General features: G+C 35.9%; 1 protein-coding gene across 1 annotated transcript; it reads right to left on the bottom strand.

Annotated features, from left to right (window-relative positions):
* Positions 1 to 2,094: 2,094 nt before the first annotated feature.
* Positions 2,095 to 22,080, bottom strand: LOC121417687 (neurocan core protein-like). The gene is made up of 7 exons (XM_041611420.1): positions 22,042 to 22,080; positions 21,715 to 21,766; positions 12,204 to 12,386; positions 11,723 to 11,830; positions 10,576 to 10,683; positions 4,318 to 4,617; positions 2,095 to 3,102 (listed from the first exon to the last, which is right to left on the bottom strand). Exons 1-7 carry the CDS (start codon positions 22,078 to 22,080, stop codon positions 2,969 to 2,971), a joined length of 924 nt encoding a protein of 307 aa, XP_041467354.1. The 3' UTR covers positions 2,095 to 2,968.
* Between the last annotated feature and the right edge of the window lie 1,270 nt (positions 22,081 to 23,350).

Raw genomic sequence — 23,350 nt, 5'->3', positions numbered from 1 at the left:
CCTAGACAAGTCAAAGATTTCATCCATTCTTCCTTAGGTGAGAAAAACACCAACCCCTTCAAAATTATGTTTCCGAAATGTACTGGGAAAGTACCATGGTTTCAAGAAAATTGCGAATTCTGGCACCTTAAATATATATGAAGTTTTGTTTAAAAAGCAAGAGCTTCAGTGTGCAGACAGCTAGCGTATCGCTCACAATGCATATGCTAATGGAGCGATCGCGTTCTTTTTGGGGGAACTGGTATGGCGGACAATAGAACTCGCTGGCTTCAAACAAAGGACCCTCCCCGCATATCCAGTTAGGGGAGAGATCAGTGCTCCTGTGCCCTATAAAGCAGCTTGCCTGTTTCCCTCAAGAGGGCGACAAACACTTTACCTATACATTTTTGTATGATTGTCACCATCTGTTGGTAAGAGTGGTCATTTTTTTTTCATTCGGTTTTAGAAAAAGTGTGATATTGAATATCGCTTAGGGATAGCGACTGGTTGTTGATTTGAACGGGAATTAGTTGCACATAATAAAGAAAGCCATTTTTACAAAGGTTTTCAGTTCAACTTCAAGACCACAATCCATTTTTTATTTAGAAATTTTACATCTCTCATCTAGCAAAGTTTACATCACATATATACGTACTACTTACATTGGCGGCGGAGCAGAGGATTATCTCTTGAGTTTTTTTGGGGAACGCAACAATAGCTGCCCCCCCCCCCCAAACACAAAAGATAATCCTCTGCTCCGCCGCCAATGACTACTTACATGACATACTTATGAATAAAAAATACATTGATCAGTCATTCTTTACTTTACACTACAATTCCAGTGCAACGAACTGGGTCACATAGTTTGTGTTTTGATAGGTCACTATGGTCAATAATTTACATTGGTGTTGGGACAACACCAACACCAGCTACAACACCGTACTTGAAATCACGCTGGTGTTGGGATTGACCTCGGAAAATATGACGTTTTTCCTGCAGTTTGTGTTGAATGTCGTCTGCTCAACCGAGCATTACAGCTGGTGTTGACGATCTACGTGCAATTTCCCCATTCACCAACACCAACCCCCGGGATTGGGGAAATCGTGATTTCAAGTTCGGTGTTGGTGTTGGTGTTTATGAACTGTAGTTTACGAACAGGAGGCGAACACGATGAAACACCCCCGTAAAATTATCTATTACAGTTAATATGAGCGCAAATCATTAGAGTTTTACACATTTTAATAAATAATATTTGTTTTCTGATTATTGCAGTGATTTTAACCTGTGCATTCTGTACAACAACATTTTACTGCAATTTCTTCCCGATTTCACTTTCGTCGTCGAGAATTTCTCGCGTAAAGTTGAGATGATCAGCAGCGCAGAGGCGTGACGTCATAGGATATCGATAACGCGATCGGTATCGCTCCTCTGAACTCCAGTGGCGTAGCTAGGATTTTTTCCCGGGGGGCAATGGGGGGTCCTTGCTTTTTCAGGGGGGGGGGGCCACCGGCCATTTTTCCGGTGTGTGTGTATGTGTCACAAGAGCGGATCCGATTTTCGCCAATAGGGGACGGGGCCCGAAATTATCTTCACCTATATTTTCCCCGATCAGTCACTTCTTAGTTTTATTCTTATAAAACCACATAAACATGTAATAATCTCATAAGCCTTATAAAAAGTGCGAGCGCGAAGTATTTTTTCCTGAAAATTTAATTTTCTGGGCAATGTTGTGTGTGATCCTGAACAAGATTCGTATGTAACTAGATGGTTACTGCAGACGCCAATATATTTAGATAATGCGAGCGCGAAGCGCGAGAATTTTTTTTTGACATTCCGACCTAAAAATTGGTCATTCTAATTTTTGTATTAATAAATGGGATAGGTATGTAACTTAACAATTGATGCGAGCGCGAAGCGCGAGAAGAAGAAAATTGAGATTTTAGACCTAAAAGCGGGACACTCTATTAATATTTTGTAAATCATAAATAGGATTTAGTCAATTGGGTATAATTAATAATGCGATCGTGAATAGTGAGCAGACAATTATTGATATTCTGATGTGAAACTGGATAATTTAGGTACATTTTAAATAAAGAACATGCAGGCTATCGCACATGTTTTAGATTTAGACCTTAGAATCTGGGCATTCTGAATACATTTGTTTAATTGAAAAAACATTATGGAATACACGGAGACAATATGAACTTAGCTAATGTGATCAATGTGACCACGCAGCGCGAGCTTAAAATGCTGATATGTAGACCATAAAACGGACATTTTACAGATCACTTAAATTTGTAAATGAAAAAAAATGATAAAAGCTCGATGTCCGAGCTAAAATATGAGTTTGAGTTTTTAATTGCGCAAGGAGTGTGAAAACATCTTCCAGTTTATCACAGTATGATCGTGAACCATACTGCAGTGACTGACTCAGATTGTGTGTGCTTTAAGGTAGACAGATCTATGATATATAGTAATGAAAATATGATAACATACTCAATTGATATTGATAATATAACATAATTGACATAAGGGCAACCTGGCCATGCAAGGTGCCACATTAAAGCATTACAAGAAAATTTGAATTTCCTTAATCGCAACAATGTCACTATTTTAATCAAATTGGTAAAATATTGTTCTGATTTAAACAGTTATGATATGGGAATATAAAATACCTTGAGAACTCAGAAGTAATTCTTTAGTTTGAAAAAGAAACATTCCAAGCTTAAAAAATGATCGTGTCAAAATTGATCAAGAATACCCACAAATTAATGATTTAATTGAATGCAGAAGAAACATATAACTTCAAACATATGGGAAAACACAATGAGTGGAGGTTAGGGTTCACTGAAGCTTGAGATGTGCACGTGTTGTAATCTCAAAAATTAGCGAAAACTTGTGCCAAAGAAACTCTTGTATATTTTTTCACTCTCTTCTACTAAACATGCTAAAGAAGGGTATTTAGTGCATTTTATGTCGGTGTATTTATTTAGGCAAATACATTCACTTGACAAGCGGTTAAATCGTATGCATACGAACAGCTATATGTGAACCAATAGCCACTCCAAATGTTCACTTCCACGCAGTCGGTACTCTCGTATGAGCTTGAATCATTAGACCAATCTGAAAAAAAAGTGTAGACAAATAAAAACATAAAGTCTAATCGCCTTAACAGTTTAATCAAACTATGTTAATGTTGGTATTGTAAAATCGCATGAATGGACAGAACGCTAGCACGAAGTAATACTAAAACCAAAACAGACGAGACTGACGCAGTGGACGCTAAACGACGAGCAGTGATTGGCTGACAAGGTAAACAAATTAGGCTTAGGAAAAGAACACAAAATTAAAAAGAAATACTAAGCCTAACATGGACACCTGACAGCAAATCACAGCTAGTCATTAAGTGTCCATTGTCTCTGTCTGTTTTTATAATCATATTCGTTCCAAAGTTGTGTTTATAATACTATGATAATTGCATGTTGAAAAGCTAAGTATATCAGGTTTTGAGGATATTTTACGATTTTGTGGTTTCAAACAATTATATATAAGGTGAGAATGAAAATCCGAGCAATATTTTTCCCAAAAAAGAAAAATCATCGCCAAATGTATATGTTTTTGGTCCAAATTTTGCATGTATATTGATAACTCTCTGTTTTATCATAAACATAAACGACTAAATTCATATTATGAGCATTTGACATGAAAGAGGATATAAAGAAGCGAATATTCATTCATGACAGTGTCAATGTATTGATTTGATTAGATAAAGGGCAGATACTTCAAATGTATTAAACGATTATTGCGATAAAACGAGACGAAAAAGCAACCTCCGCGTCTTAGTTAAACTAATTATACTGACTACAATGCGACCGAATATTGCATAGCAGAAACACGCTTTTTCCTAAATTAGGGAACCAAAAATGGTGAATTTTTACAAGAAATAGGCCAAATAAGCAAAAGAAGTTGGTCAATTTCAGCAGCTCCTCGAGGGGGTAGGCTTCGATGTGCCAGGTACTTCATTATATGTATGTGATAGCGAACCCTACTACCTTGGGAGCTGCTGAAATTAAAGCTACATACCACTTGGAAAAGAAGTATGTTTTTCTCTATCAGCTACATAATTATACAGAAGGGCTAAGACATCGTCAGCTACCCTTTCAGGGGGTTCCGACATCACCCCACCCTTTTTCCCCTATCATTCCTATTCTCTTTAAAAATACAATTAAAGGACACCCATTAGGAAAAGGGGATATTTCTACTATACTCTCATTGTTTTGAAACCACAGGAGAAGATAGAATAGATTTTCTCTGTCAGTTGCATACAAAGAAGCTTACTTCGGTAGTCACTTGTGTTTCCGGCTCTGTCTGTGAAGCAAGTAATATCCATGTCAACAACCTGACAGTTCAACCAGAAAAAAAAGTAGTAGTACCAAAGGTCGGATATGCCGAGTTTGAGAAGATCATACTCTTCCTCGCTCTCTATGAGGAGTAGAGATGGTCCAACTCTGTTTCCGTTTCCGAGTACAACCTCGTCCAGACCGTTACAATAGTCACGCGCACTAGTCCAGTTGGATTCTCGGCCAGCCACTTCCAGAAGACACTTCGTTCCTCCATACACCCATCCGTCTGGACAAACTTAAATATAAGACAAGAAAGAAGATAAAGGCCGTAAATAGATTTCCATCATAATTTTTGTTTAATTAGAGTATCATTATTAAATTTATTATAAATGTAGTGTCAACATTGTTATTGGGCGGTTACGTAACAATACGACATGGATGGACCTAAACCTTAGGCCTATACTCCTAGCATAGGCCCTCATGGTTATTTAAACGTTACTGTCCGTTTCCTGTGTATGAAAAAAGCATGTGTCTCAAATTGCGAGTAAGTAAATCGTTTATGGAAGAATCTGAAAATCTTTGATCATTAGTAACAAAAACTGAAATATGCTGAAAAAGACAAAAATAACGTTTTCAAAGTTAGATAAAATAGCTGGAATGCGAATTCTAACAAGTGGAATGCCTCTGGCCGTCTCACCTGCATCACGCGGTTCAATATAGCAGCAGTGCTGACTTTGAATACTACTCTAACTCGCACAAGATGTTCAGTGATACATGGTTACTCTTATGTCCACTTTTTATGAACTAGACCAATAAACTTACAGAGATATCATGGTTATTCAACAAAAAAACCCAACATGGCCAAAGTTCATTGACCTTACATGACCTTTGACCTTGATCATGTGACCTGAAACTCGAACAGGATGTTCAGTGATACTTGATTACTCTTATGTACAAGTTTCATGAATCAGATCCATAAACTTTCAAAGTTAGGATGGTAATTCAACAGATATACCCAATTCGGCCAAAGTTCATTGACCTTTGACCTTGGTATGTGACCTGAAACGCGCACAGGATGTTCAGTGATACTTGATTACTCTAATGTCCAAGTTTAATGAACTAGACCAATAAACTTTCAAAGTTATGATGGTAATTCAACAGATACCCCCGATTCGGCCAAAGTTCATTGACCCTAAATGACCTTTGACCTTAATCGTGAGACCTGAAACTTGCACAAAATGTTCAGTGATGCTTGATTACTATTATGTCCAAGTTTCATGAATCAGATCCATAAACTTTCAAAGTTATGATGGGAATTCAACAGATATCCCCAATTCGGCCAAAGTTCATTGACCCTAAATGACCTTTGACCTTGGTCATGTGACGTGAAACTCATGCAGGATGTTCAGTGATACTTGATGAACCTTATGTCCAAGTTTCATGAACTAGGTCCATATATTTTCTAAGTTATGATGACATTTCAAAAACTTAACCTCAGGTTAAGATTTCGATGTTGATTCCTCCAACATGGTCTAAGTTCATTGACCCTAAATGACCTTTGACCTTGGTCATGTGACATGAAACTCTGATGGGATGTTTAGTAATACTTGATTAACCTTATGGCCAAGTTTCATGAACTAGGTCCATATACTTTCTAAGTTATGATGTCATTTCAAAAACTTAACCTCAGGTTAAGATTTGATGTTGACGCCGCCGCCGTCGGAAAAGCGGCGCCTATAGTCTCACTTTGCTTCGCAGGTGAGACAATAAAACTACTACCTACCATCCAAAAAAGTTCATTTGAATAAAAACAGAAAACAAACCAAACTTAAGTGTGGATTGAATTAGCGTAGTCAGTGTAAAACCCCTCTGAAATAAAGGTTAAAAAAATCGTCTTCTGCGTTCTTTCGGATACCCCAGTTCGTAGGATTTTCGGAGTAAGAAAATATTTGTAAATAAAGCCACCATTCACACGTCTGTTTTATCTTAAATAATCTTTGTTCATGTTCAACAGTAAGTAACAAAAACTAAAATATGTCAAAAATAGAAGTAACTTTTTCAAATTAAACAATTGGAAATGTAAATTTTAGTAAATGGTCTACATACCAGCCCAAAAAAGTTGATTTTACTAGAAACAAAAAATAAACTTAACTTTAGTGTGGATTTAATTAGCATATAGTCAGTGTAAAACCCCTCTTAATGATTTACCTTAAAATGAATGTAGTACGGGGTGTGTGTCAATGTTGGACAAATCAATTAACCTGAGAATCTCATTAAAATCAGTTGTCAAATAAGATTTTCTTTTCTTCTTTTTTACATCATTCACTTACCTGCCACTGCTACATATGTAACAACAGTATGGGTATTGATAATGTGCGTAAGACATGCATTGTATGTATCTAAGCGCTCACGGACTTATTATTACCCCGGCCATCGGATCGAACAGTCATTCCCGGGTATCCATTTAAGTTCTGAGTGGAGAGTAATGTGGATTGACGCCTTACCAACGGACATTAGCTCACAGTGTGATTCGAACACACGGCACTACCACAAACTGCTTAACTACTTCTACTTTTGAATTTCAATCATTCTGAGCTACACTGCAAAAACTGCGGTTTTGATTTAACACCAACCTGGAATCCATATATGTCCACACCAGAGAAATATTTAAATAATACCCGGGGGGAGCACTCGACCAAAAAAAAAGTGGTGGGGTGTGCCGCGGGCGAGACAAAAAACGGGGGCCTTGGAGCGGGCTTATTGTAAAAAGGAGGGTCCTCGGAACGGGCTTCGGAACTACAAGTGTTTGTGAAAACGGGGGTCCTTGGAACGGATCGCCAGCGTGTGAGTGCGTATGCATCCTTATGGAACGGTCATGCATGCATGATGCAGCCACTGATCTCTCCCCTACCTGGATGGGAACAATAACGCTGATTGGCCTATTCCGTGTTGAAGCACCGGAAGTTGGTACCTCCGCACGCCGAGTTCCCCCAAAAAGCCAAAATCGGAGTAGAGTCTGGTACACGGCAATAGTGTCAATTCTTAATTATACTTACCAAATCAACTCTTATAACAGCACTTTTCAATGTGAATTTATACCTGATACAAAGTTTAAGATGTCGTCCTGTGCCACGTATAATTGCACTTATCGTGATGACCGTGGAAACAGAGAAAATGGGATTACTTTTCACAGATAAGACAAGCTGGTGAACTGCATAGTTGTAGACTTTATGTAGTCCCATGTGCTCAAATACATGTGTGGTAATTCTAAATTACCAGAGCAAGTTTCCAAAACTTTAAAACTCCGGGGGGGGGGGGTTATCGATTGTTGTGATTTCTCTGGAAGCGTGATGAATTCAAACCATGATTCAAATGAATATTCAGTTTATTAATATTCACAAATGTCACCAAGTTTTATGAGTTTATCAATCATGTTTGGACAGAAGAATATCACGACTGAGACACGAAAATACTGACCGTGTATAGCATGTATGGTGAAACTTAAGTTAAGACTGAAAATCTGCCGTTTCGGAGGAGTTAAAAAAATATTTTTTGCAAGCATAGATCCTGACCGAAATAGACTGATTTTTGGGACAAGGACTGGATCTACAAGGTATTCTGAAAATTATTTATCTTTTATTTGTGAAAATTACAAGCTATAGGTACATGTACGGTATAGGACTAGGAATTTAGGGGGCTTACGTAACTTGTGGCGTGTGAATTTGTGATATTTCTCTGTCAACAATAGATCGAATTATTTTTTCCAAGAACTCTTTTTTTTTAAGTACGTAAAAAAGACATTAAGCTACAGAGACGGATTAACAGACTTCAGAAATTTCACAGAACTTATTTTGAGATGCCGAATGTCTTCAAAGAAAAAATGTCTCGGTGGAGCCAAAAAAAAGGGGGGGGGGTTATCAACCAGAAATTTAGGGGGTGACGCAATAAAAATAATCTGACAAGCAAAAAAAGGTTATCGACCCAAAATTTAGGAAGGGATGCAAAACAAAAGAAATAATCTGACAAGCATCAAAAAAGGGTTATCAACCAGAATTTCAGGGCGGACCACAACGATTTTAGGGGGGTCCACCTGAATTTAAAGGGGATGCAGGAAAAAATTGACAAGCAAAAAGAACAAAAAAAAGTTGTCAACATAAATTTTGGGGGGTCTGTCCCCCACCTAAAATTTAGGGGTACAGGACCCCCCCCCCCCGCTTCCGCTGCCTACAGTGTATATGAACAAACTGGGTAGAGGATAATTGAAGAGGGTCGATCGATGTGACAGAAGGAAAGAGAGAGAGAGAAGGTCAAGTCCACCTCAGAAAAATGTTGATTTGAATCAAAAGAGAAAAATCAGACAAGCACAATGCTGAAAATTTCATTAAAATCTGATGTAAAATAAAAAGTTATGACATTTCAAAGTTTCGCTTATTAAAAAAAAAATAGTGATATGAACGAGCCAGTTACATCCAAATGAGAGAGTCAATGATTTTACTCACTATTTCTTTTGTGTTTTATAGTTTGAATTATACAATATTTCAATTTTTACGAATTTGACGTTTAGGACCTCCTTGCCGGAAGCACAAAATGTTAAAATAATGGAATACCAACCGAGATGTGCATAAATTTGTGAAATGAAGCGAAACTTTAAACTGCCATAACTTTCATATTACATCCGATTTTGATGAAATTTTCAGGGTTATGCTTGTTGATTTTTTTTCTTTTTATTCAAATCAAGTTTTTGTTGGGTGTGGACTTGTTCTTTAAAGGGCGAGTCCACCTCATGAAAATGATTATTTGAATAGAGAGAAAAACACACAATAATGCTCAAAATTTAATCAAAATCAGAAATAAAATATGAAAACGATGAATTTTTCGGTGTTACACTTGTTTGAATTTTTTTTTTTTTTTGGGGGGGGTGGGTAGACTTAAATTAAAGGGGGGTTCAAGCCCAGTGTTATAAGCCTTCATAACCTAGAAAGTCCTCGCCATATCGATCCTAAGATGGTTATTTGGAAAACCTCCAAAATACCCCTATACAAGTCAAGGATTTCATCCATTCTTCCGTAGGTGAGAAAAACACCAACCCTTTCAAAATTATGTTTCCGAATTGTATACTGGGAAAGTACCATGGTTTCAAGAAAATTGCGAATTCTAGCACCTTAAATATATGAAGTTTTGTATAAAAAGCAATGAGTGCTTCAGTGTGCAGACAACTAGCGTATCGCTCACAATGCACATGCTAATGGAGCGATCGCGTTCCTTTTGGGGGAACTGGTATGGCGGACAATAGAACTCGCGGGCTTCAAACAAAGGACCCTCCCAGCATATCCAGTTAGGGGAGAGATCAGTGGATGCAGCTAGCGCTGCGCTCGCGCAGAGCTGAGGCAAATTGTCGAACAGCGCTCTGCGGCCGCTTTTTACCAAAATTGCAGCTCATTGTATCAGATGAATGCGATCGGAACGGCGTAGCGAAAAATATGCGAAGCTTTAGGGCGGATTTCTTTCTTCTTTTTTCTCTATAAGAAGAAAATGCTATTCTTTGGAGCGGATTTCTTTGTTTTTTTTTCTCAATACGACAAAAATGCTATGCCTTGGAACGGAAATTTGAGTGTAAAAATGGGGTCCCCTCCGCGGCACATACCCACTATGCATTATATACTGAGTGCCCCCCCCCCTCCCCCGGGAAACAACACCAGTTTGGGATCAAACCGATGCTGTTTTAATACTAATTGGTGTTGTATAAACACCAATCTGGTGTGTCAGACCAAAACGAAACTGGTACACTTCTCTGGTGTGGACATATCTAGATTCCGGACTGGTGTTAAAAATTAATCAACACTAGAGTTTTTTGCAGTCTACTGTTCTCGATGCAACCATCGGTTAATTTATTTCTACGGACCACTGAATATCCCTATAATTATACTGCAGGGTAGGATCCCGAATTCTGAAACAGAGGGTGCAAAATTAGAAAATCAGTAGAAAAAAAATCAGGGTGCACAGATTTGTCTTTCCTAGATTTTCCCGTACACTCCAAAAACTCTAGTGTTGATACTTCTTTGGTGTGGACATAATATTCCGGGCTGGTGTTAAATCAACACCGGATTTTTTGCAGTGTTAGCAATTATTTGGAATGAGTGATTCTTGAAATATTCCGAAGATGGAGCATGTGCCGCTTGCACACAGCCCGTATCCTCCACTGTTATACCGTTATTGCATTATCTTTTATCAAAAACACCCCCAAAAAACTCACTAGGCTTCTCACAGTGAATTCCCACATAGCCTCCATGACAGGAACAATTATAGCCATCAAGTTCCTCCACACATGCCCCTCCATGAAGACAAGGATTGGAGTCACATGCTGTAAATACACACACACAAAAGAGTTGTAAAAAACATGCATCGTGAATGTACAAAAAATATCAATCCTGCCATGACTGCGGTATGAACAAGGCGGCGCTAAATTACATTATCCCCGCCCACACTTAGGAAGCAGCTTATCGTTGAACAATTCCGTTATTGGTGTAGGTTAGACTTAATTTTTAAAATCTACTTTGCATGTTCTGGGGCCCGTTTCAAACTTATAATAACAAATTTGCAAAAAAAAAAGTTCAAAGTTATTGAAATTTTTAATTTTCATTGCTTGGTAACAAATTTGTCATAGATATTGCATTAAATAATTATGAATAATAAATTATAAATTATAGTTTATAAATAATTCTTTAGACACTGCAAAAACTCCGGTGTTGATTTAACACCAGTTCGGAATCTATATATGTCCACACCAGAGAAGTATTAAACAACACCAGTTTCGTTTTGGTCTAACACGAGAAAGTGCAACACCAAATTGTATTAAAACAGCATCGGTTTGATTCCAAACTGGTGTTGTTTCAACACTTCTCTGGCGGGTGTGGACATATATAGATTCCGGGCTGGTGTTAAATCAACATCGGAGTTTTTGCAGTGTAAAAACTGTGACCAATGTCCGCGCCATTATTTCAACGCGGTCTTGTCAACATGAAGAATGCTTAGCATTATCATACTAACATTGCCTTCGGTTTCGAAACATACCTATGTGGGAAGTATGTTGATATCAACAAAATATTGCAGACGCTTAATGTTTCATTCGGCATGCGCTGTTTAGTAGTCTAATCAAAGAGTGTAGGCCCTATATATTTTAATCACGTGAACAAAGGTTTTACTAATCTTTAAACTTCTCAATATTCATGAAAGGGATACACTGTCGAATTTCTCGAGATAGCGACTGGTCATTTCGTGATTAATATTTCGAAACTTATCATGTTGCTCACAATGAATTCCCCATTTTCCTTCATTATTTTTCTGAATACCCCTTTAATTCTGGCTACTCTTAAATCAGCTATTTTCAATCAAAAACGTACCATGTTGTTCACAATGAATTCCGGAATAGATCCCAGGACAGGAGCAACTGAACCCGTCAAGTTCTTCCCTGCAGGTTCCTCCATGAAGACACAGATCGGAGTAACAAGCTGTAAAAACAAATTGCGTTTCGTAAATACTGTTCATTGTCATGATTGTAAACCGACTTATCGTTACAATTTCAATTTTGTGTTATTTTGTGCAGATCATGCCCATGTCCATAGCGATCCCTCCCCCACTTTCGTGCACAGCTATTATATCAAAAGGGTTTTTCGAGATATCACGCACACCTACAACTGTATTTTTCACAATAATTCTATGGGAATGAAACAGTTGAATGTTTTTCCTTTCTTCTTCGCTAATTTGCCCTAAAAAGTTCAGAAAAAGGCTCATAATCTAGCCAGAAATTTTTGAAAGCTTGCAAGCATAATAGGTATTATTCTATATCTACCACGTTCGGAAACAAATTTCATAGATTTATACCTGGATGGGCGCAGTACAAGTTAACCTTGTCACGTGCTTCCGGTGGTGTTCTGACGTCGTACTCGGGGTGATCACGTGTTAGGTACTTGGGAACATATTTCACCCATTCACCGGTATACTCAGAAACTCCATAAGGACAGACATCCTGAGGAATATCGGCACATGTTCCGGCACCATAAACGTCTTGGTACAAATAGTTCAGAAAAAAAGGAAGTGGCATGTAATAGGTATATGGTACACTGCAAAAACTCTGGTGTGTTGATTTAACACCAGCCCGGAATCTATATATCTATATATTTTTGGTCTAACACCAGACAGGTGTTTGTTCAACACCAATTAGTATTAAAACAGCATCGGTTTGATTCCAAACTGGTGTTGTTTCAATACTTCTCTGGTGTGGAAATATATAGATTCCTGGCTGGTGTATCAACACGATTCAGCATGTACCTCAAAGGATGCCGAAGGCGCCAACACGGATCTCTCCCCATACCACCCCGGATCAGATCTGGGATGGTCCGGGGTCTATATGTGACTCCCGGGGGAGGGGCCACTTACATTGGCGAGTGGATACCATGCGCGACCAAAAAAACACGTAAAAAGGATGTCTTTTACACGATAGGGCACGTTAAGTACGTAACGTGATAAGGGTGTCAAAAGTACACAAAAAATGAAAAAGGGTATGTATTTCGCTAGGAAAATTACGTGTTTAGGGTCAAATTTGCGGGGATGATAAAGCAAAATTAAAATGTTTTATAAAGGATGTCCTTTTTGCCCCAACACTTCGTGTTTAGAATCCGATTTGCGAGAGGTGTAGAAGGTGGGGTCGTACTAAACCAAATAAGGTAAAGGAGACGACCGAAGGACCCGTAACATTAAAACATTCCTGTACTTGTTTAGGGGGTTCATTTCAGGGAATATTTGCAAGAGTATCGTTTTGTTTCCAATAACTATTAAGGGTAGGGTTTCACACACGCCAAGACTTGTTAAGGGGTGCATTTTCACATTTTCAGAATATGGAAATTACGTGCTTAGTGTGCTTTTCGAGACCCCATGGTCGCGCATGGTATCCACTCGTGAATGAAAGTGCCCCTGTTACACCCACAAATGTAATAATCGCCCACAAATGTAATAACGCCCACAAATGTAATAACATTTGCCCACAAATGTAATAACGCCCACAAATGTAATAACACTTTACCCACAAATGTAATAATTTCACCCACAAATGTAATAATGCACTTTACCCACAAATGTAATAATTTTTGATCGCCCACAAATGTAATAATGACTTTACCCAAAAATGTAATAAATTTGAAGGGATTTTTGGCGAATCCGTTCTAAGCTAAAATCGTATAGTAATGCGTTCATTTAGCACAAAAGTCCAAAGTCTTTATTCCAAACCCGTTTTTTTTTTTAATTATTATATAAATCCAAAGTCTTTATTCCAGACCCGGTTGTTTCAAAAATAATAATCTGAGCCCAAAGTCTTTATTCCAGACCCGGTTGTTTCAAAAATTATAATATAAATCCAAAGTCTTTATTCAAGACGCGGTTGTTTCGAAAATAATAATATGAGCTAAAAGTCTTTATTCCAGACCCGGTTGTTTCAAAAATAATAATATGAGCCCAAAGTCTTTATTCAAGACCCGGTTGTTTAGAAAATAATAATATAAATCCAAAGTCTTTATTCCAGACCCGGTTGTTTAGAAAATAATCATATGATTCAAAAGTCTTTATTCCAGACCCGATTGTTTCAAAAATGATAATATAAGTCCAAAGTCTTTTTCCAGACCCTGTTGTTACAAAATTATAATATAAATCAAAAGTCTTTATTCCAGGCCCGATTGTTTAGAAAACAATAATATAAGTCCAAAGTCTTTATTCCAGATCCGGTTGTTTAGAAAATAATCATATGATCCAAAAGTCTTTATTCCAGACCCGATTGTTTCAAAAATGAAAATATAAGTCCAAAGTCTTTTCTCCAGACCCCGTTGTTTCAAAAAATAATAATATAAATCCAAAGTCTTTATTCCAGACCCGGTTGTTTCAAAAATATTAATATGAGCCCAAAGTCTTTATTCCAGACCCGGTTGTTTAGAAAATAATAATGTAAGTCCAAAGTCTTTATTCCAGACCCGTTTGTTTAAAAAATAATCATATGATCCAAAAGTCTTTATTCCAGACCCGATTGTTTCAAACATGATAATATAAGTCCAAAGTCTTTTCTCCAGACCCGGTTGTTTCAAAAAATAATAATATAAATCCAAAGTCTTTATTCCAGACCCGGTTGTTTCAAAAATATTAATATAAATCAAAAGTCTTTATTCCAGATCCGGTCGTTTAAAAAATAATAACATAAGTCCAAAGTCTTTATTCCAGACCCGTTTGTTTAAAAAATAATCATATGATCCAAAAGTCTTTATTCCAGACCCGATTGTTTCAAACATGATAATATAAGTCCAAAGTCTTTATTCCAGACCCGGTTGTTTAAAAAATAATAATGCAAGTCCAAAGTCTTTTTCCAGACCCTGTTGTTTCAAAAATCATGATATGAATCCAAAATCTTTTTTCCAGACCCGGTTGTTTAAAAAAGTCATGATATAAATCCAAAATCTTTTTTCCAGACCCGGTTATTTAAAAGATTATAATTTTAGTCCCAAATGAGATACATTAATGATATTCCAGTGGAATAAAAATGAGAATCGAGCTTAGTCTTTTCTCCAGACGCTAATTGTAAATTGAAAATCAAGCATAGTCTTTGCTCCAGACCCGGTAACTAAAAGCTGGAACTTTATATTAATGTGTTTATATAGCACAAAAATGCGAATTTTTTTTCCAGACCCGGTTAATTAAAAAAATTATAAGTCCAAAGTGTTTTTTCCAGACCCATTTATTAAAAAAATTATAATTATAAAAAACAAAGACCCACGATCCTATTTATGTTGAATAACATGGAAATGTAGCGTAGTCTTTCTGTCAGACCCAGTTATAAAAGTCATTAAAACACAACAACAACAACAAAACAAAGACCCAGCAACCATTAAAGGTCAAGTCCTCTTCAGAAAAATGTTGATTTGAATCAATAGAGAAAAATCAGACAAGCACAATGCTGAAAATTTCATCAAAATCGGATGTAAAATTTATGACATTTCAAAGTTTCACTTATTTTTAACAAAATATTTATATGAACGAGCCAGCTACATCCAAATGAGAGAGTCGATGATGTCACTCACTCACTATTTCTTTTGGTTTTAATTGTTTGAATTATACATTATTTCAATTTTTACGAATTTGACGATTAGGACCTCCTTGCCTAAAGCACAAAATGTTAAAATAATAAATTTCCACGTGTTGCAGGGAGGAATGAAACTTCATTTCACATGACAATGACGAGAAAATAAAATTAATTCATATTTCATTTAAGGAAATACAAAAGAAATAGTGAGTGAGTGATGTCATCAGTTCCGCATTTGCATACCGACCGAGATGTGCATATAACTGTTTTGTGAAATGAAGCGAAACATTAAAATGCCATACTTTTCTTATTTTACATCCGATTTTGATGAAATTTTCAGTGTTATGCTTGTTGATTTTTCTCTTTTTATTCAAATCAAGTTTTTGTTGGGGTGGACTTGTCCTTTAAAAAAATAATTTTTTGTATATTCCTTCCTTTTTTCTATGAAAAAACCTAAATAACAAAACATTTAAATACATATGAAAAAAAACCTGAGAAATAAGATATCAGTAAACAATAGGGGGATTACTTCCCGAAAACGATAAAGTTGTTGATTGACGATCTATGATATATTATATAAAAGAAAAACATTCTAACAAGAGGGGATAACCATTCCATTCCATGTTTTTGTTTGGCAATAAGTCATGATTGACTATTTTTGCCACCCACTGTATGAGAAGTAGGGTAGCAATTTTTTTTAGTATTATTTTTATTACTTCTTTTTGTCTCACCTGTATAGCAGAGTGAGACTATAGGCGCCGCTTTTCTGACGGCGGCGGCGTCAATATCAAATCTTAACCTAAGGTTAAGTTTTTGAAATGACATCATAACTTAGAAAGTATATGAACCTAGTTCATGAAACTTAGCCATAAGGTTAATCAAGTACTACTTAACATCCTATTAGAGTTTCATGTCACATGACTAAGGTCAAAGGTCATTTAGGGTCAATGAACTTAGACCATTTTGGGGGAATCAACATCAAAATCTTAACCTGAGGTTAAGATTTTGAAATATCATAACTTAGAAAATATATAGACCTGGTTCATTAAACTTAGACATAAGGTTAATCAAGTAACTTAGACATAAGGTTAATCAAGTATCACTGAACATCCTCTGTGCATTTTAGGTCACATGACCAAGGTCAAAGGTCAATAAACTTTGGCCATAATGGGGGTATCTGTTGAATTACCATCATAACTTTGCAAGTTTATTGATCTGACTTTTGAAACTTGGACATAAGAGTAATAAAGTATCACTAAATATCCCGTTCAAGTTTCAGGTCACATGATCAAGGTCAAAGGTCATGTGAGGTCAATGAATTTTGGCCACATTATTTTTTTTTGTTGAATTACCATCCTATCTCTGTAAGTGTATTGATCTACTTCATAAAACATGGAAATAAGAGTAACCAAGTATCACTTAACATCTTGTGCGAGTTATAGTAGTTTTCAAAGTCAGCACTGCTGCTATGTTGAATCGCGTGATGCAGGTGAGATGGTCAGAGGCATTCCACTTGTTTATTATTATTATTTCTTGTATATTCATTCCTTTTTTTATGAAAAAAAAACACAAAACCTTTAAATACATATAAAACAAAAAACTGAGGAATAAGATATCAGCACACAATATGGGAATTACTTCCCGTAAACGATAAGGTTGTTGATCGACGATCTATGAGATATTATATTAAGAAAATCATTCTAACAAGAGGGGATAACGTTTTAACAAGTTCTTCGGTACTTTAAATTTCAGTGTCCCAAGCACCATTTGTAATATATTCAGCATTTTTTTTTTTATTACTTACAATTCCAATAATCTCAGTGGCCTAAGATATATTTTCTGGGGTTATAAGTAAAGAGAGAGAGAGAGAGAGAGAGAGAGAGGATTTATGTGATCAAGAAGTGATAAGAAAGGAAAAAAAAACTGATTTGAAATGACTGAGAGAGAGACAGGCAAAGAAAGAAGAGCCCCCCTCCCACACCCGTACTATAGTTACGGAGTTAGGCTGTCCCGTCGGTGGATTCAGGTCCATCAATATCTTCAGGTTTAATCTTTCCAGGGGGCAAACGTGTGTGTGTTTGAGTTTCGTCAGACGTGTCTCAATCAGATATGATTATTTACGTCTGGGACCGACCTTTAACGTCACCATCCGAAAGACGTGACCAGGGCTCGAACCTCGAACCTCTGCATCAGTTTGTAACTTCCCCACATAGCTTGGATTACAGGCGCACGCCACAACGCCCAGTCTTTAAATATGGTGTAGTCTTTGCTCTAGACCCATGCAGTTATTTCAAAATAACTTATTGGAAATTATTAGAAACGATAAAAACAGACAAACAATATTAACAAAGACGCCACAACATCATTGATGTAGAATAAGGTTGTTGTTGTTGTTATTTTGGGTTTTTAAGGCGCGTACCATTCAGATCTGAATATTGACGCCTTTTATTAATTTGACGTTTTTGTGGTATGCCTTATCACAGGGTTTTATATTTTGGGAGATGCTTGTGTCTAAGTTTTTAGATTAATCTTTTGCTTAATTTGTATTTTAAGAGAACTGGATGTGGGGGTAAAGACAACTCTCGAAACCCAAGCATTTTAACTGGGTTTAATTTTAAAGATTGGTCTTAGCTTTGATTTTTTTTTCAATATTTGTTTATCTTATAAATAGCTGGGTCTAGACGAAGGTCTAAGCATAATAATGTTATTTAACAGGAATAAGAATATGACAAAGTCTTTTGTTTTTAAGATTGTTTGAATTAATTTCTAAATGACTGGGTCTGGAATAGAGACAACGCTCTAAACATGTGCTTTTGTACTTGGTCTTAATTTGGAGGATTGTTGGTTCTTAGATTCGTTGTTGGGGGTTGGGTTTTATTGTTTTTTATTCTTGAAATAATTGTGTCTGCAGGAAAGTCTACAATCGATCTCCATGTTATTCCACAGTAGTTAGATTATTGGGTATTTGTTTTAGACAATTTTATTTTTAAATAATAACCAAGTCTGGAAAATGGACGTTTTCTTTGCAAATGAATAATTACAATGTTTTGTAGGGATCTTAGTATTGTTATACAAAAAAATGTGGGTGTGGGGTACAGACATATTGTTTACTGGGTGTAACTTTTGAAAACTGGTTTTAGATTTGATTTTCTTTTTTTAATTCATTTCTTAGATTACCTGGTCTGGAGGAAAGAGTACGATTTACAACTCATGTTATTCCAAGAGAATATGATAGGGTCTTATGTTAGAAGATTTTTTTTTCGTAATGATTAGGTCTGGAATAAAAACAACATTCTAAACCTCTTTTTAAAAACATGTTCTTAGGTTCAAGGATTGCTTGGTGTTAGATTTGGAGTTATTTATATTTTTACTCTTAGCCTTATTTTGAAAAACAAATGACTGGGTCTGGCTGAACGACTACGCTATATGTCCATGTTATCCAGAATTAATAAGATTATGGGGTCTTTTGTTGTTGTTGTTGTATTGTTATTTACAATTTTTGAATAACAGGGTTTGGAGAAAAGGCTAAGCTCGATCTTCTTTTTTTCCACCGGAATATCATTATGGTATCTTAGTTTGGACTTATATTATAATTTTTGAAATAACTGGGTCTGGAAAAAAAGACTTTGGACTTACATTATAATTTTTGAAACTACTGCGTCTGGAAAAAGACTTTGGTCTTTTGTGCTATATAAAGGAATTACTATAGGGTTTTAGTTTTTTATATGTATATATATATATATATATATATATATATATATATTTTATATGTATATTTACAATACGTTCAGTATCATTTAAAACAACAACAAAGACTTTGATTCCACCAGTTTTAATTAACTGGGTCTGGAGAGAAGACTAGGCTCGATTCTCATTTTTATTCCACCGGAACATCATTATCGTATCTTAGTTTGGACTTATATCATAATATTTGAAACAATCGCGTCTGGAATAAAGACTTTGGACTTATATTATAATTTTTGAAACAACAGGGTCTGGAAAAAGACTTTGGATTTATATTATAATTTTTGAAACAACCGGGTCTGGTGAAAAGACTGGACTTATATTATCATTTTTGAAACAATCGGGTCTGGAATAAAGACTTTAGGCTCATATGATTATTTTTTAAACAACCGGGTCTGGAATAAAGACTTTGTACTTATATCATATTTTTTTTAAACAACCGGGTCTGGAATAAAGACTTTGGTCTCATATTATTATTTTTTAAACAACCGGGTCTGGAATAAAGACTTTGGGCTCATGTTATTATTTTTGAAACAACCGGGTCTGGAATAAAGACTTTGGATTTATATTATTATTTTTGAAACAACCAAGTCTGGAAAAAGACTTTGGATTTATATTATAATTTTTGAAACAACCGGGTCTGGAGAAAAGACTTTGAACTTATATTATCATTTTTGAAACAATCGGGTCTGGAGAAAAGACTTTGGACTTATACTATCATTTTTGAAAGAACTGGGTCTGGAATAAAGACTTTGGATTTATATTATAATTTTTGAAACAACCGGGTCTGGAATAAAGACTTTTGATTTATATTATAATTTTTGAAACAACTGGGTCTGGAGAAAAGACTTTGGACTTATATTATCATTTTTGAAACAATCGGGTCTGGAATAAAGACTTTAGGCTCATATGATTATTTTCTAACGACCGGGTCTGGAATAAAGACTTTGTACTTATATCATAATTTTTTTAAACAACCGGGTCTGGAATAAAGACTTTGGTCTCATATTATTATTTTTTAAACAACCGGGTCTGGAATAAAGACTTTGGGCTCATGTTATTATTTTTGAAACAACCGGGTCTGGAATAAAGACTTTGGATTTATATTATAATTTTTGAAACAACCAAGTCTGGAAAAAGACTTTGGATTTATATTATAATTTTTGAAACAACCGGGTCTGGAGAAAAGACTTTGAACTTATATTATCATTTTTGAAACAATCGGGTCTGGAGAAAAGACTTTGGACTTATACTATCATTTTTGAAAGAACTGGGTCTGGAATAAAGACTTTGGATTTATATTATAATTTTTGAAACAACCGGGTCTGGAATAAAGACTTTTGATTTAAATTATAATTTTTGAAACAACTGGGTCTGGAGAAAAGACTTTGGACTTATATTATCATTTTTGAAACAATGGGGTCTGGAATAAAGACTTTAGGCTCATATGATTATTTTTTAAATAACCGGGTCTGGAATAAAGACTTTGTACTTGTATTATAATTTTTGAAACAACCGGGTCTGGAGTAAAGACTTTGGATTTATATTATAATTTTTGAAACAACCGGGTCTGGAATAAAGACTTTGGATTTATGTTATAATTTGTTAATTAACCGGGTCAGGAAAAGAGACTTTGCACTTGTGTGCTATATGAACGCATTACTATACGATTTTAGTTCAAAACGGATTTGCCAAAAATCCCTTCAAATTTATTACATTTGTGGGTAAAGTCATTATTACATTTGTGGGCGATCAAAAATTATTACATTTGTGGGTAAAGTGCATTATTACATTTGTGGGTGAAATTATTACATTTGTGGGTAAAGTGTTATTACATTTGTGGGCGTTATTACATTTGTGGGTAAAGTGTTATTACATTTGTGGGCGTTATTACATTTGTGGGTGTTATTACATTTGTGGGTGCAACAGCCCCCCCCCCCAGGATGTGACCGGGGCTAAATACTTCTACTGCTACTAATTCACTGATAAGAATCATATAAAAAAATCGTATACATTCGTAATTCCTCAGCATGATGAACATTTGTCCGTAATTCTTGCCATAATATTACCTACCTTGCTGTTGCCAATTTGTTTCAGGGATTTTATTGCTTGTCTGAATTCACCACTTTTTCTCTCTTTTTTTCTTTTTTAATTTCTCTCACACGCCATTCCAGGAATTCCGTTTTGACTACAAAAAAAATGAACTTCAGATATCATCAAAGTGACCAAACCAACCAACATGGACAAAATGGTTGAGCAAAATAATACAATTAAATTTTTCTTTAGATGTGACGTAATGATATTCATTAATGTATATTTTGGTGAATTAATTATCGGATGGCATATGTATCTTATGTAGTGACTTTTTTCGGCTTTAAACTGAGCTTCATCAATAAATGAATGGTTTATACCATGTATACCCTGGAGGATTTCTACGATTATTCCTTAATGGTAGTGTTAACAGATGTGTTTGTGCCCACTCCCCCAAATGGGATAAATTACTAAACGAAGACGGATTGAAATAAAACTTACCCTTGAATTGGTGGTTGAGTAGGATAAGTATCACGATGGCTCTCTCCGTAAACTGTTTGGATAAAGATGGACAGAGGTCACATATACTACTTAATAATCATATCTCTTGATGGAGGCGCGCGATAGCTCCGACCAATTGCAACTATGAAAAAAAAAATAGGTATGAATATATATCCATAAATTCATTGAATTTTTTGACAATTTGGTGTGTTCTCCTTTGTTGTTTTTTCTTTGCAAATTTCCTGTAGAAAAAATATGACACTGATGGATTTCCATAGAGTTACGATTGATTAAGACAGGGCCCTGGCCTCTCCATTTCTTTCTTACCTCTATCAACTTTCTTAGCCCTTCTAGGACCCCCCACATGGCTTACAGTAAACCACTCCCGCAATCATATACATTTCGCATTTTCGTTGTGTGTGCTGCTGGTTAAAACCCTCTATGGTTTCATACACCAGCCATTTTATCTGTAACTTTATCTTGCTTACCAAATCTACAGTAGCGTAGCTACGGGGGGGGGCACGTGCCCCCCCCCCCTGAAAAAAAATTGGCAGAGCAAAAAACAAAAAAGGGAGAAAACAGACAAGAAAAAAGGAAGAAGAAAGATAGAAGGAAAAAAGAAGAGGAAAATAAGAGGAAGACGAGTGAATGAAATAATGTGAGGGGGGGACTTGCAACAAAAACAAAATCTATCATGTTACTATATAAAATGTTTGCTTGCGCTTCGCGCCAGAATTGCCTGTTCAATGAGATTCATATGTTTGCTCAATAGGCTGATATGGAGCATTTTTTGAAGTCAATATACAAAACATATTTTAGCTCGGACATCGAGCTTTCATTATTTTTTTTTTATTTACAAATCTAGTGCTCTGTAAAATGTCCGTTTTACGCTCTACATTATCAGCATTAAGCTCACGCTGCGTGGTCACATTGTTTGATTTGCCAAGATCCTCTTGTCTACGTGTATTCAATAATGTTCCATTAAACAAATGTATTCAGAATGCCACGATTCTAGGTCTAAATCTAAAACATGCTCGATAGCCTGCATGTTCTTTATTTAAAAATGTACTTAAATTATCCAGTTTCACATCAGAATATCAATAATTGTCTGCTCACGCTTCACGATCGCATTATTATTGATTCTCAATAAACTATATCCTATTCATGATTTACAAAATATGAATAGAGTGTCCGCTTTTAAGTCTAAAATCTCAATTTTCTTCCTCTCGCGGTTCCTTCTCGCATCAATTGTTTAGTTACATACCTATCCCATTTATTAATACAAAAAGTGCTTGGAATTAACATTTTTAAGTCGGAATGTCAAAATAAAATTGCTCGCGCTTCGCGCTGGCATTATTGAAATATATACCGTCTTCGTGGGTAACTGTAAGCAGTCCTTAACAGGTCCCTTTTCGATAATTCTAGAACAGTTAATATAAATTTCTGCTCGCGCTTGGCGTTCGCAGTAACCATCTAGTAACATACGAATCTTCTTCAGGATCACACATAACATTGCCCAGAATGTTAAAGTTTTAGGATAAAGTACATTAGAGAAAATTTAGGTGAAGATAATTTCGGGCGCCATCCCCTACTGGCGAAAGTCGGATCCTCCCTTGTGACACATATACACGCACCG

This window comes from Lytechinus variegatus, chromosome 6, assembly GCF_018143015.1.
Source record: "Lytechinus variegatus isolate NC3 chromosome 6, Lvar_3.0, whole genome shotgun sequence".
In the NCBI taxonomy this organism is placed as follows: Eukaryota; Metazoa; Echinodermata; class Echinoidea; order Temnopleuroida; family Toxopneustidae; genus Lytechinus; species Lytechinus variegatus.
This window is presented reverse-complemented; position numbering and strand designations above follow the sequence as displayed.